A 16,207-nucleotide genomic window follows, 5' to 3' on the forward strand; every position below is an offset into this window, starting at 1 on the left:
ATAACTGGAAGCCACATGATTGGACGACTATTATCATTATAAAATAAAAACAGGGTATACGTATGTCAATATATATAAAAAAATCAAAAGAAATCTGTTGAAAAAGTTACAGGTGTGCCCCTAGATGACTGAATTAACATCAAAAAGTACTTGAGGAATACAAAAGTATACATATGTACTATGTATTGAATTAATATAGGTGGCCCGGCGGGTGAGTGGTTAGCGCGTCGGTCTTGGGTCAAGGGTTCGATCCCAGGTCGGTAATCACTGTGTGGAGTTTGCATGTTTTTCCCGAGCGTGCGTGGGTTTTCTCCGGGCACTCCGGTTTCCTCCCACAGCCCAAAAACATGCAGGGTAGGCTGGTTGAACATTCTAAATAAGTCCGAGTTTGAATGGTTGTGCCCTGTGATTGGCTGGCCACCAATTTAGGGTTAGCTAGGATAGACTCCAGCCCCCCCCCCCCCCCCCCATGACCCTTGTAAGGATAAGCAGTTCAGAAACTGAATGATTATTGAAAATTACTGAGAAATACTATAAAAAAAGGAAAATCCCATACAAAAATTTTCAACTATGAAAAAGTAAAAACTGAAGAAAAAAAAAATAAAAAAAAAATATATATATATATATATATATATATATATACACACGAAAAATGTTTGTTTACTTGCACTCATATTTTGATGATTTTTTAATGTAACATTTTCCTCATTTGTAGCTTTATCTGTCAATTTACTTTTTTTAAATGAATGAATTTAATGTACTTGTGTATTCCTACAATGCTTTGTGTATATTTGTTTTATGAAAATTCATATATATATATGTATATATATTTATATATACATACACACATATATAAATATAAATATACATATATATATATATATAAACATAAATATACATATAAATATACAAATATATATATATAAATTCTTTGTTTACTTGCATTCATATTTTTGATTTTTTCATCTAACATTTTCGTCATTTGTAGCTTTATCTGTCAATTTATATTTTTTTAAATGAATAAATTTAATGTACTTGTGTATTCCTACAATGCTTTGTGTATATTTGTTTTATGAAAATTCATATATATATACATATATATATATATATACCGTAATTACTCGAATATAACACGCATATTTTTGCTATATAATGAATTCCAATAGTTGGGGGTGCGTGTTATAATCAAGAACAATTTTTTTTTTATTTTATTTTTTTTTTGTCTTGTTACATGGCCCTTAGCCTGGTGCTTTTTCTTGCCAAATAAATTGAATTGAAATTGAATTGAATAAAATAAATTACAAATTTTCGATCGAAAAAAGCATTGTCAAACTCACTTTGACGCACGGATTTTACGTCATCTCGTAAAGCCAATCGGATGATGTGTTGTGGGAGGAAGAGGAAGTGGATGAAGGAAGCGTGGACGTTGATAGGATTCTCAACGAAGAGATGTATGAGAGGACAGACAAAGAGAGAGAGGAACTCTTCATTTGAAGGATTCTAATGAATAAATTTGTTTGAACAAAACAATCGTGAAACGAAGAAAAAAAGGTAAGATTTCTGATTTTCGTCAGCGGGAAATTTTAGGTGCGCACTATATTCGAGTACTGCGTTTTTCCAGATTTTTGGGGCCCAAAATTACCTGCGTGTTATTTTCGAGTGCGCGTTATATTCGAGTAATTACGGTATATAAATTCTTTGTTTACTTGCATTCATATTTTTGATTTTTTTCATCTAACATTTTTGTCATTTGTAGCTTTATCTGTCAATTGACATTTTTTTAAATGGATAAATGTAATGTACTTGTGTATTCCTACAATTTGTTTTACGTAAATTCAGGCATGAGGGGGTTACCATAACGTAAACATGTCTGTCTAAAAGCAAGTCAAAATTAGAAACATGATTCCAGAGGAAAAAAACAGTCACAATAATTGTGGGAAGTATGATGGAAAGAAAAAACTAAACAAACTAAAGAAAAAAATGTTTCCCAACATGTTTCTTTTTGGAAAACGCCCATCACAATGATAGTGCCTAAGGCCAATATGGGCAGGCGGGCGGTTAGCGTTCAAGCTTGTCGCTAACCTAGCAACAGTAGTCCGGTTGGCGGTTGCCGTGGAGACTTGCCGAGCAAACGCTGTGGCTCAGCGGGGCACTTTTTCTCCTCCAAAAAGAAATCAGAACACAATAAACCGGCGCCCGTGGACGTGCAAATGCGCTTCGAATAAATAAACAACACGTTCCTCTGCAATCGGGAAGTTCGTACGGGAGTGGTCGCAAATTGAGGGACGTGTGAAAGACTTCACCAAGAGTGTTCAAGTGCATAAAGTGAACTTCAAGAGCGATTTGTGTTGCATTTTCAGGGGCATTCTGGGAGTGGTCAGAAACGTTCAAGTACTTCAGTGAGGAGCGTTCGAGAGCGACGACACATGACGTGCGTTCGGGAGTGATCACGGGGTTTTCGGAATGAAGCTTCCAGGAGCATTGGAAGATTGAGCTGCCATTGTCGTCGATAGACGTCCGATCCATTCAAAGTGGAAGGCTGACAGAGAATGAACATGATTGACTACTAGTGATTACCAATACAGTGGTACCTTGACATACGAGTGCCCCGACATACGAGCAATTTGAGATATGAGTAAAATTTCGAGCAAATATTTATCTTGAGATACGAGACAAATTTTGATATATGAGCATACAGCGGACGCGAGAAGCTGCTCATAAGAACATCATGGCCACTGTCTTTCTCCCCGCAACTCCCTCGTGTAATGTCTCTACGAGCACTGGGCGGAGCGTTGCATTTTTTCAGTGTTTTTTTTCCCGTTAGTCAGTGCAGAATGGCGGAGGAGCTTGCTCGATAATACGAGAGGAGTATATACTACTTCTCATTGGCAAGTGGTCGTGCGTTATCCTATTGTGAGGACATTTGTGTGCATCATTTTGGGAATATTTTGAAGGAAATACAAAACCAAACAACCCTCGATAGGTTGCATCTTAAAGTCAGGGTGGAGGCGGAGCAAATAGAGGCAATGGGAGAAGAAAGGTATCAAAATTTAAAACAAAATTAGAATTAAGTTTAGTGTAAAGTTAGATTAAACTTATTTTTGAGTGTGTCTGCAAAGTAATCCAAGTTCATTTAAATTAGTTTGTTATGTTACGAGCGTGTTGCCGTGAAAAAAGTCCCCCCCCCCTCCGCGAAATCCGTCTAATTTTAGTAATATTAAACAGATTTTAGTACTATTAAACCACTCGTTATTTGTTACTTTGTTAATAGATGGCGAATTAGAACAAATAAAAATGTTTTTCCAATCTAATATCCCGTTTTGGATTTTTTTTCAGAGGGTTGTTTTTAGTTAATTTCTATGGGAAACGTTCATTTGAAATACGAGAAAATCGACATACGAGCTCAGTCCCGGAACAAATTAAGCTCATATCTCGAGGTACCACTGTAATTGATTGGACATCAAGAGTTAAGATGCGTTCACGGACGCATGTACAGTGTGATGAGGCCTGCTTGGTGCAACGTCTGCCAAAGGTTCATCTCCAACTTGTAGTCGTGGTTGATGTAGAATCCCACCGGTTGGTATTTCCGGTCGTAGTAGTGGTTCGAGTATTTTTTGTACTGCGGGGTCATAAAGCCGTACGCGCTGACGCGGTCGCACGTGTGGAGGGCCGCCAGCAGCATGACGGCGCCGGTGGAGGGACGGTAGATGTTTCTGTGTTTGGTTTTTAAGGTTTTGGACGGAAGGAATCTGCACAGACGGAAAATCTTAAGTCTGGTTTTCACGGTGACCAAGCGAGAGGACGGCTCACCTGTTTCGGATGTAGCGGATGAAATCCGGGTGGTACATCTTCAACTGGGTCGACGTCACGTTCTTCCCAAAGTATTTAGTCGGACTGGGGGAGAAAACACTACATCAAATTATATTTAGTTGACTGCAAATGACGGCCCAGTCAAAATGGATTGGACGGTTATAGGCATCAATGGTGACTGTACTCCAGTGGCGGGCCGTCAGGGCCTTCAAGGCTTTCTCTGCTGGCCTAAGAAATATCTGAATCAAATATTATATTTTGTCCATCAATACTTATTAAATAATTCCAAATTGCCTGTTAGCTTCCTTTCATTGCTTTCCCCCCTGATTGCACTGCTTCCAGATGTGTGTATATATACACACATAAATATACATGTTTGTATATATATATATATATATATATATATATATATATATATATATATATATATATATATATATATATATACACATGTATATTTATATATGTGTGTATATATACATGTATATACATATATATATACACATATATATATGTATGTATATATATTTATATATATGTATGTGTATACATCAGTGGTGTGCCGTCAGGGCCTTCAAGGTCTTCTCTGCTGGCCTAAGAAATATCTGAATCACAGACTGATGTTAATTATATTTTGTCCATGAATACTTATTAAATAATTCCAAATTGTCTGTTAGCTTCCTTTCATTGCTTTTCCCCCTGGTTGCACTGCTTCCAGATGTGTGTTTTCATATTGAATAATTTAACCAATCACATTTCAGCCATTATTTGTTGCCAGGGTCAGAAATCTGCCTCAAGGCCTTCACAATCAGTTCTGCAGGCTCTGCTGCATTAAACAAGGGTCGATAAGACTGTTGCTTTAACCAATCAGATTTCGAGTTGGCAACACCACAATGCCTTGTCGCAGGCGTAGGGATACGTCATTGCCTTCTCGCAGGCGTAGGGATACGTCATCGCTTTCACCAACTATGATTGGCTAGTGATTAGCCATAGCTACCAAACTGTATATGGAGCGAACTGCACACGCAAATATATTGTTGTGTTGATTTAAAGCCATTTTCAAGACGGACTATGCCAGAAATACGACAGGACAGGCTCGACCTTTCAGCATTAGCTTCGATGGCGATATAAAAGAAGGAAGAAAGAAAGGAGGATGGATATTGTGTACAGTTAAAAAGGATTTTTGGTGAGTAAAATATGGCTATATTCCTAAATAATATTACAATTGTGGGCCCAATTCTGATATCTGAAAAGATTCATTGCTTCACTGTGAAATTTAATGTAAAAATGATTTTTTATAAAAATATTTAATATTGGAACTTTTTCAGAGTGCACATTATAAAAAAAGGTTTATTTTGATATTTTATTATGTTGATGAGATTTAGACTTTCTAATTTAAAAAAAAATGCAAGCAATAAAATATGAGGAATATAGAATGTAAGCAAATTATAATTTTCTTTTTTGTTATTCTTGTAATTTGCAGAAACAATCATTAAAGATATAAACTTCTGTTGTATTCAATTTCAATTCAATTGATTTTTCCATTATTTCCAATTTTATTGGATTTAGAGTATTATTAAAAAATCTTTCACCATGGAATTAAACCTTTGCATGATAGTAGATATTGAAATGTTGCCCCTTTTTATGGAAAAAAATATTATGGAAAAACGGTTCATTGTGGAAATAAACAATTTCACATTTTAATTTTTATAGTTTTTGGGGAATATTACAATGTCAGTATATAATATTCATTCATTAGTATTTTTTTTAAAGAATAATTAGAAAAGTATGGAATGTTTTTTTATGATAGAAATGCCCTTCCATTATATGCATTTTTTACATGCACATATTAGGCAATTTTATTGTATAATTAAAATATCATAAGGGAAAAAAGAACTAATTACAGAATTATTTTGTATAATTTCACGTAAATAATTTACTATGGAAATAAAAACAGGTTTTTGATATTCTACATTTCCTAAAAATAAGATTATGAAAAAAATGTTTGTTACAGAAGTAAACATTTTAATCATTTGGTAGTAAGGAATGATCAATGATTAAATGATTAAAAATAGAAAATAAAAAAGAAAGAGCACACGGGAGAGAAAATATCCTAAAAACTGAACTCACTCTTTTCCTCGTTCTCGTCCTTGCTCGACGGGGGTCCGCTGGGCCGCCGCCTTCATCAGCAGATAGTCGCGATCGTGGTCGGGTAAAAACACGTAACGCGTTTCCTGTCGGCAGGGCGGATTCAGTTCTTGTCATGTCCTCCGAAGAAAGTCCCCGAAGAGCTCACCTGGGTCTTGGGTGGCCCTCGATAGCCGACCGAGGCATAGCTCGCCATGGAGTTCATCAGCGTGTTGGTGGAGAAGGTGTAGTGCGTGGTGCGGACCCCTACGTCTTGCTCAAAGCCCGCCAAGATGGCACCGTTGGTCCTAGAAGCCCAAAATCAGAACTTTGGCGCTGAGGACAGCGGCGGTATCTCACCTGAAGACGTAGTGGTGAGCGTCGATCTCCTCCCCCTTGTTAGAGTCCTTGAGAATGCCGCCGTTCCCCACCACGGCGCAGCGAACGCAGTTGGACGAGTTCCCACGACGCTTCCAGTCGTCAAACATGATGCCGTTGGCCGACGAGTTGAGATAAGCCAACGCGTCTGACAGCGCTGACAGGAAAGATGAAAATTCACATTCGGTTTCCGAATTGTGCAAGCTAGTATTGACCAACTGTAAAATTGTCTTTTGGGAGGAGACCGGTGAGTCAAGGCAGCCATTTTGTGCCATCTGATGGATGATAAGGACAGCTCTCATGCAATGTTCCCTCTAAGCTGCGCGCGTGCGCAGTTGCGCACTACTCTCGTCTTCTCCGCGCACAGCAAATCATATGGAGCGCACAAAAAAAATCCAATTTTTTTTCCCATGATGGGTAGCTCTGTCCACTCACTTATGTTTTTCATGTTTTACAGCCCCTCTATCTTTTTTTAATTACATTTTAATATTTCTTAATACATTCCTTCTGTGCAAATAGAAGAACAAGCGGTGAAATGCGGTGAGAACTGTCTAAATCTGCTGTGTGTGTGTGTTTGTGTGGTTGTGTGCGTGTGTGTCTAGTATGTGTGATTATTTGTCTTCAACCTACACAATGGACTATAAATGGAAATTAGCCCTCGGCTACAATCTTACATATAATATGTTCATTAACATGAATATAAATATGTTCATTAATATGTGCTATCCCTTATTAGATAAATCAAAGCAAAATCATGGAAAAATATTGCATAATGGAAACTTGACTATCTCAAGTGACACGTTCAGCAGAAAAGTCATTTGAACGAGAATGAGAAGTGAGAAGGACAGATGTGTAAAATAAGGTAAAATTTAAGTTGGATTTGTGCATATTCTAATGGCATTTATGAAGATGTTTTATTCATAGATATTTTTTCATTCATTTTCTGAACCGCTTTATCCACTTTATCACTCGCGGGGGGTGCTGGATGTGGGAGGAAAATGGAGTACTCAGAGAAAACCCATGCAGGCCCAGGGAGAATATGCAAATTCATCACAGGTAGACCAACCTGGATTTGAACCCAGGACCCCAGAGCTGTGAGGCCGACGCGCGAACCACTCATCTGTCGGGCCGCCCATTCATAGATATTAATCATTACATTTTATTATTACTAAATCATTTATGTGTAGTAGACATGCACCTGCTTATGGCAGGTGTGATACTGGTGTGTGCCCATAGCGAGCAATGATGATGTTGCTCACACTGGTACTCAGGGAGGTTGTCTTTCTGCCCAGACAAACAAAATATTAGAGGGAACATTGCTCTCATGTGAAATATGTGCCTTATCTCAACGAAGGTGTGTTTTGAAGTGGACCGACCAACGCTAAAAAAATAAGTCCAACCAAACAAAAGCATGGAATTATTGTCATGAACTTGAACACGCCTGGCTATGTTTTACTGCTCCAACCGGTTTCATTATGACACATGGTCAAGTTTTTAACGTAAAATTGTGCAACCTATCATTCATTAATTTTCTGAACTGCTTTATCCTCACATGGGTGAAATCCTAGGTTCGAACCTTCCTGTGCGGTGATTACATGTTCACCCCGTGCTTGCGTGGGTTTTCTCCGTTTACTCTGGTTTCCTCTCACATCTCAGAAAAACATTCAAGGTAACCTGCTTGAACACTCTAAATTGCCACTAAGTATGAGTGTGAGGATGAATGGTCTCTTTGGACCCTGCAAATGGCTGACCAGCTTTTTAGGGTGCCCAGAGTTGGCTGGGATAGGCTTTAGCACCCCCCGCAACCCTTGTGAGGGTAAGCAGCATGGAAAATGAAAGAAAGTAGAATCAAATATTTGTTAAAAAAATTCTTCATTTTCCTTCATTCATTTTCTGAACTGCTTATCCTCGCGAAGGGTCACTGGGGGTGCTGGAGTCTATCCCAGCTGAGTTTCGGGCACGAGGCGGGAGACACCCTGAATTGGTGGCCAGCCAATCGCAGGCCACAAGGAGACAAACAACCATTCACGCTCACACTCACACCTAGGGGCAATTTAGAGTGTCCAATCAACCGACCATGCGTGGTTTTGGAATCTGGGATGAAACCAGAGTACCCAGAGCAAAGCCACGCAGGCCTGGGGAGAACATGGACACTCCACGCAAGTGGACCGACGAGGATTTGAACCCAGGACCCAGGAACTGCGAGGCCGACGCGCTAACCACTACTCCGCCGGGCCCCCCCTGCTAAATGTGTTATCATAAAAAAATAAAATAATACACCAAGGGAAAATTACATATGATTAGTCAACTATCAGAAGAATTGTTTGTCATGTGGGTACTGACTTTGGTAGGTCAGGCCCCCCCAGCCCTTTGCTCCCCCGTAACGACTGAGGCGGTGGTATTCGTCTGGCGTGGCGTGAGGGGACCACTGTAGTACCGGAACGCTCCCCAAAAAAATCTGGGCCAAGTACGACTTGGGGACGAGTCTTCGGATACCGTCGGGACATTCCTGCGCACGTAAAGATAAGCGACGCGTTAGGATCAGTAAAAAGCAACTGACGGCGCCGCCCTGCGACAACATTGGTGGTGAGTCACAGGACCAATGACAACATTACTTCTAGGTCAGAGTTGGCTTGACTCACAGTTAGCGGCGGATTGTCTTGGCTGGCGTAAACGTCTCCGATGAACGGCGACTCGGTGGGCTTGGCCGAAACGTTTTTGTGAGAGGGCGCCGGTACTGTCCCGGCGGGGGCGGGGCCGGCCGAAGGGGCAGGGCTTGTCCGGTTGGCGTGGCGACGAGGCTCAGGATATGGAGGTTGGCTGCAAAAACAACAACAAAAAGAGGCAACTCTCAACAAATAGATATGAATAATTAATACTTTGACATACGAGCAATTTGAGAAACGAGTTAAATTTTGAGCAAATATTTATCTTGAGATACAAATTTTGATATACGAGCATACAGCGGACGCGAGAGGCTGCTTATAAGAACATCATGGCCACTGTCTTTCTGGTCTTTTATTTCCCGGTAGTCAGTGCGAATGGCGGAGCCTGTTCGCTAGTATGAGAGGAGTACTACTTCCCGGGCAAGTTGGCAAGTGGTGCGTTATCCTATTGTGCGCATCATTTTCGGAATATTTTGTACTATTAAACACATTTTAGTACTATTAAACCACTAGTTATTTGTTACTTTGTTAATAGATGGCAAATTAGAACAAATAAAAATGTTTTTCCAATCCAATATCCTGTTTTGGGTGTTTTTCCAGAGGGTTGGAAAGAATTAATTTGTTTTAAGTTCATTTCTATGGGAAACGTTCGTTTGAGTTACGAGAAAATCGACATACGACCTCAGTCCCGGAACGAATTAAGCTCGTAGTTCAAGGTACCACTATATATGAATTTTAACGATAATTTTAAAAAATTACATAAAATGTTGGTAGCCATTTTTCAGTATGACTAAAATAAATGTAAAAACAAGAACATCAAAATAGGACAAGATAAGAAAACCAATTGAAAAAATAAATTCAGAAGAATTATTTCAAATATTTTTTAACATAAAAGTTTTTCATTGGCTGCCTTTGACACCCACCGTCTTCCCTGAATAATTTCATGAATGAAATATCTTTTTTTTCCCTTCAAAATTTGACACTTACAGTATTTCCAAGCTCCACGATGATACGCGAGGTAAGTGGGCCCAGGACAGAGCTAAGGGGGGCTCCAGGTTCCCGTGCAGGAGATACACACACACCACGGAGGCGACGGTGACGGCGGCCAGCGTCAGACGCCTTGGCGTCGGCATCCCCGTCGTCACCAATGGAGTGCGTCCAGATCTGGCGTAATTCTATGGCGAGAAGAACGGAAAAAATCCTTGAGACGACGACATACAACAGTTGCCGGGTACATGTCGCCATCTCGGTATCAATACCGACGGTTAATGCTCAACTTCCTTCCTCTTCAGCCAATTGGCTTACCATTTGTGGCATAGAGGAGACTCCAACAAGCTTGGGGGGGTGGCGGGGGGTCAGGTGTCAATTTTCTCCCCTGTCACCGGGTCATGTTGACGGGCGTAAACTGAGACATAGCCTTGCCTGGTGCCCTCTCTTCCACCCCCTTTCTAGAACAATAAAGTTAACTACAAGGACGGGGGGAGGGGCGTCTACAAATGGAAAGAATGTTTTTCACCAATCTGATGATAAACCTCCCTATCCCAGCAGGAGAAACCAGACCTCCGAAAGCAAAAATTTCTTGGGGTGGGGGTTACTATTTTCACAGTCAATAATTAGACATTGTAAGTATACATACAACCGCATTCAAACTAGAAATGTGACACTCGGTTTTAGATTCGATTTAACTAATGTAACTTTATTCATCCCGTATTTGGGAAATTTCACTGTCACTAGCAAGAGGGTGAGAATACAGACACAGGAAAAGACATTTTAGACATAAATAGATAACAAATAAGAATAAATAAGCGTATATGGGTCATTTTCACATAATTCAGCAAATAACGGTAAAGATATGGCCCTGGACTTTCCCTTTATGTGTTACAAAGTTATAAAAATTAATTACTACTGCTTTGTTTGCCACATATTATACTACATTTGGCACCAATTTTAAGAGAAATCTATTTGAGACACAAATACATTGAGAGCCAGTTTATGTTGAATTTGTCCACTCCGTTAGATGTCCAGAATCTAGTGTCACAGTTTATAGGAATGAAAAGTCGGGTTATGATTTATTTGTTTGTCTCTATTTAGAATGTGTTGTTTAGATTTGTTTCAATAGTATTTTCACTCAAGTTGTCTTTGAGAAAAATGCAAAAGAATTGCAACTGCAAACAGTTTTACTGATGTACCTTTCATATCAGTTAGTGTGTCTTTACCGTTATCACATGAGAAATACACCAAAAAATTCACAGTAAATACACCAGGTGGCTGGTGTGGGAGAAGTACCAGGATGTTGTCAGCCATATTGTCAACGCCAGCTAAGCAGAAGCCATGAGAATGAAACTAAAACCAAGGTAAGGACCATACCTGTGAAATGTCGTAACAATTCCATGTCTTTACCGATGTCCTAAAAACTTGGTGAACATAATTACTTTGCTTTTTAATGAACTGGGCATGGTGTATGCATGCAGAACACTATCATTTACTGAGTGCCAAGAAATACCATCTACCAATGTCAAAGGCTGAGGTGGAATGTTGTGTCTTTACCGTTAATAAATTTTGTCTTTACCGTTATAACGGGAAACTGACAGAGAAGCAATTACAATTATTTCAAAGGAGATTGGAAAATGGATATGACGTTGTACAATGGATCTATCAATTCTGAGTGTTACTGAAAGACAAGAATATGCATATTGGAAATCTTGGAATGCTTTGATGACAAAGGCCTGTCAACAAGGACGTGGGAGCAATGGAAAAGAACCTCTGACGGAGTCAAGTGAGGAAAGTGACAGCGACGACGGAGTTGAGCGAAGTGATGATGAGCAAAGTGAATGGAATGGCAGTGATGACGAGACAAGCATAGCTTGCTACCCAGACTCGCCACCTCATGATGTTGTTCAATTAATTATGTTTTCATTAAAGTTCCAGCTAAGATATTTCCAGGCAGTGCTAGTGTTGCTAATTAGAGATAATCAGAATGCTTGAATTGCATTTTGTAAATTATTCATTTTCTGAAAGTGTCTTTACCGTTATTTGCTGAATTATGTGAAAATGACCCATATATACACACACACACATATATACACACATACATATATATATATACACACACACATACATATATATATATATATATATGTATATACACACACACATATATATATATATACACATACACACGTATATATACACACACATATACACACATACATATACATATATACTACACTAATTTGGTGCTGGCCGTCATTTCGGCTGCATTTACAAAAGAAATCCTGCCGCTAAATGTTGGCGTCAACAGAGCATTCAAAGCTAGACTGTGAACTATGTATATATATTATATATAATAACTCGGAGCTTGCCGTCATTCCCGGAGGCTTAAGAACTACAACCGCGAGACCCGGCGTTTTGGAAGACTCATTTGGGCAATTTTTTAATTCGGACACAGAAAATGAGGACTTTGATGGATTTGTGGGTGATGATGACGTGAGTAAGTTGTAAAATGTCTAAATAAAGTACAACCGAACTCAGTTTTGCTTCCGTTGCCTTTTTAAAAACGTGTTTTTAGCGTGTGGGTGTAGCGTGCAAGAACTATATTTCCCAGCAGTCACTGCGCACCGGAACCCGGAAATAGGCTACTTACGGTAGCCAGCGCTATTACGTTTCGATGTTCATCCATATATAATATATAATATATATGCGTCTAAAAAACGGTGCGTGCTTTGTGTGTCTAAAATACACAAATAGCACTCGTTACTGACACTGCGCCGTAAAATACGATGCGCCGAATAGTTGTGAAAATACGGTATATATATATACATATACATACATATACATATATACATATATATATATATATATATATATATATATATATATATATATATATGTATATATACAGATCCACATGCACATTTAATGGCGATTTTAATAAGATTCTGACCACAAACCCAAAACAATTTAATACAATCTGATAAACTCAATGGCTGCCATTGACGGCGCTTGACTTCAAATCCATTTGGACTGACTAACTAATTTTATGGCACTTGTGGTGGACTACCAGGACACTTTAGAGCAATACTGGGTTACTAACTGGAGATTTGGTGGCTTTTCCAGGTCAGGAAACTTTCCTGCCCATTATAGGCCCCACACCACTGATTTGTTGCACACCGATTAAATAATCAAATCTTGTGAAAAAGTATTCAAAATTAAAAGATCAAATGTTACGTCTCGGTGCGACGTTGAACGTGGAATGTAATCTAAGACCCAAATGCAGGGAAGCAGTTAAAGACTTGGAATGGAGTGATCTAACAAAACTTTAATATTTAAGGTAGGGATCTTTAAAAAAATAACAAGGACTTAGAAATCGAATCACAAAATCAAACCTGACGGGAACACATGAGGAAACGTGGAACATGGAACAGGGAGCATGGCAACTTGGCATAGTACAAACAAAGCTGACAATCCGACAATGGCTCACAAACACACAGGGTTTAAATAGACAGACAAGGGTTGATCGCAAAGTACACACAGCTAGTTACGAAAGGAGGGGAAGGAAGTTCTTATTGACTTTAGCATAGAATACAAAATTGAAAATTGGTCCCGCAACTTGAGATTGTACCGTACAAGTTAAAAACGCACTCAAGCCTTTTCGTTGTGGCTATACTTTAATTTTTTTTTAAAAAATGTTATTGCCATTGTGAATGAATGGGCTCTTTTGTCTTTTGTATCAACCATAAACGTTAAGGGTGAAATTGAAACAATTTACATGAATTTTTGGAACGTTTTGAGGTGAAAGTAGAAAGGAAAAAATACAAATATTATAAGTTAGGGTAAGATATGACTACCATTATTTCAATAACTTTAACTAAGGAGTTATTGTATTTTGCTCTTGTAGTATTTTGAGTATTTCTACTAATCAGATGTCTTACTTTTGTTTTATACAATTTAAACTCGATGACATTTTTGTTTTAAAAAAGAGGTTTGCGTGCCAGTGCGAGCCAACCATCTGATTGACTGATTACTGCAGTTTCAGAAAGCCACCCATAGTAGAAACACTATTATTTGAAGAATCGCTGCCACATTGGTTGAACTTTCTTATCGTCCCAAACAAATGCTACGGCTATCGAGTTAACATACAATTATTTCCATCACAGACCAACTAAATTTGTGCAAAAAAACAGTTCTGTTACTACTTTGCTAATATTATACATGTTATTTACTTATTTTTTTTCTACAAATGTGTATTGTTGTATCCTCCCACACACCCATACAAAAGTAAAAGAACATAAATAACTTATTTTGAGTCAATTTGAACAAAACTTTGAGTAGGTTGTCACTCCGGAATGCTTACTCGACTACAATATAATCAATTTAATAGTCCTACTTGAGTAGATATTTTTAGTACTTTTCCAACACTGACTAACAGGTAAAACTCCATGATTACAAGCTCATGAAAATAAGAGTCTTACAATGATTCCAACTTTCTTGCAACAAGAATAAACACAAATTCCTAGCTGATAATTAAAATGAATCCTTCAGTATTCTTTCACAACCCCCAACAAGATTCAGCCTTCAATGACTACGACTTGCTTGCAACAATTCTGTTCTAACAGGCCTTTAACTGTAATCTGATCCTATTTCTAATCACAATTACAGCATGTTTTAAGACATTTCTAACTGAGTCGCCGGTCCGCTGGCGAGTAGGAGGAAGGGAAAGTTTTGTTAAAGGGGTCGAAAGGCCTCACCTGGTCCAGCTGGGCGTCCTTCGGCCCGGCTTTCCGAGAACTTGGCGACGCTTTGAGGGATCGGAGGCAGTCTCAGACTGCCGGGGACAGCCTACACGGGGGGGTTTGTGGCAGGGGCGCGTTCCTCCTCCCCCAGGGTGGGGCCACTGTGAAAGAGCAACAGCTGCCGGCGGCGTTCGGGAGGGAGCGGCGGGGGCCAACGCCTAGCCAATGGGAACGCAGATAGCGGGCCTCTCCGAGGAGGGACCGCTTTTGTCTCCGGAGCTTTGGACCTGACGCTTGGGCTTGGACGACATCTAAAGGCAAAATGGAGTTAGAGACAATATCGGTTTGAATCAGGAAAAAGTGAAAAGTCACAGCAAGGTCACGTATTTCTTGAAGTGCAACTGTTACAAGGTTGATTGCAAAAACTGTGGAAGGGAGAGAGAGATTGTTGCTCACAGTCACATTGTTATTTCCGTCCATGTAGCTGTGGGCAACCACAGGAAACAGCTGCTAAATGGCAGTAGAAATGGATGGTACGACGCAAAAGTGAACAAACGGCGGCAGTCCAAGGGTCGGTCGGGTCAGCTAGACATTCGTCATCGTCGTTAGGTGTTGACTCAGCGTTTCTGAGCCTGCGGGAAGGCTCTTTGGAAATTAGTTTTAATAAAAGAAAAATGCATTTGGAGCAAGATTTAAAGATAGTCAATGTCACATTTTCTGCTACCAAATATTTGTTCGTGAGGATGAATACGATCTGTTATTACTTCATTAATATGTATATATTGAATTGAATGATTAGTGAAAAAATAGCAGTCACTTTGTTCATGTTTTTGAAAATCTTTCATATTTGATCACAGCGTTTTAGTCTTCTATTTAGTCTATATTTGTGGAATTTAAATAAAAACTAAATTATTAGCGGAGTTCAGAAAATGGAACACATTTTCTAAAGAAACATAAAATGTAAATAAGAAGTGCACATTTATTCTTCTTAATACTTTCAATATAATTAACAATCTTTTACATTAGATTTAAGTAATACATTTTATGTTTGAATGGATGAGTGGTTAGCGTGCCGGCCTCACAGTGGGGGGACCTGGGTTCAAATCCAGGTTTGGACCTTCTGCGTGGAGTTTGCATATTCTTCCCAGGCCTGAGTGGGTTTTCTCCAGGTACTCCCACATTCCAAAAACATGCATGGTAGGCTGATTGGACCCTCTAAATTGCCCCTAGGTATGAATCTGAGCGTGAATGGTTGTTTGTCTCCTTGTGTCCTGTGATTGGCTGGCCACCAATTTAGGGTGTCCCCTGCCTCTGGCCCAAAGTCAGCTGGGATAGGGTTCAGCACCCCCTGCAACCCTAGTGAGGATAAAGCGGTTCAGAAAATGAGATGAGAACTTTTAATTAATCCATTTTTGGAAAAGTGCCTAAACAGTACAACTAAGTGTATTTTAATTACATAATTATCATTAACAATTTAATGAAAATAAAATCATT

The 16,207-nt window shown here is 39.2% G+C and overlaps 1 protein-coding gene across 1 annotated transcript; it reads right to left on the bottom strand.

Annotated features, from left to right (window-relative positions):
- Positions 1–1,692: 1,692 nt before the first annotated feature.
- On the bottom strand, positions 1,693–14,831 carry st6galnac (ST6 (alpha-N-acetyl-neuraminyl-2,3-beta-galactosyl-1,3)-N-acetylgalactosaminide alpha-2,6-sialyltransferase). The gene is made up of 9 exons (XM_077626507.1): positions 14,729–14,831; positions 9,969–10,156; positions 8,958–9,135; positions 8,659–8,824; positions 6,298–6,472; positions 6,107–6,245; positions 5,941–6,044; positions 3,811–3,909; positions 1,693–3,749 (listed from the first exon to the last, which is right to left on the bottom strand). Exons 2-9 carry the CDS (start codon positions 10,112–10,114, stop codon positions 3,479–3,481), a joined length of 1,278 nt encoding a protein of 425 aa, XP_077482633.1. The 5' UTR covers positions 10,115–10,156; positions 14,729–14,831; the 3' UTR covers positions 1,693–3,478.
- Positions 14,832–16,207: the final 1,376 nt, after the last annotated feature.

Source organism: Stigmatopora argus, chromosome 18 (assembly GCF_051989625.1).
Source record: "Stigmatopora argus isolate UIUO_Sarg chromosome 18, RoL_Sarg_1.0, whole genome shotgun sequence".
NCBI classification, from domain to species: Eukaryota; Metazoa; Chordata; class Actinopteri; order Syngnathiformes; family Syngnathidae; genus Stigmatopora; species Stigmatopora argus.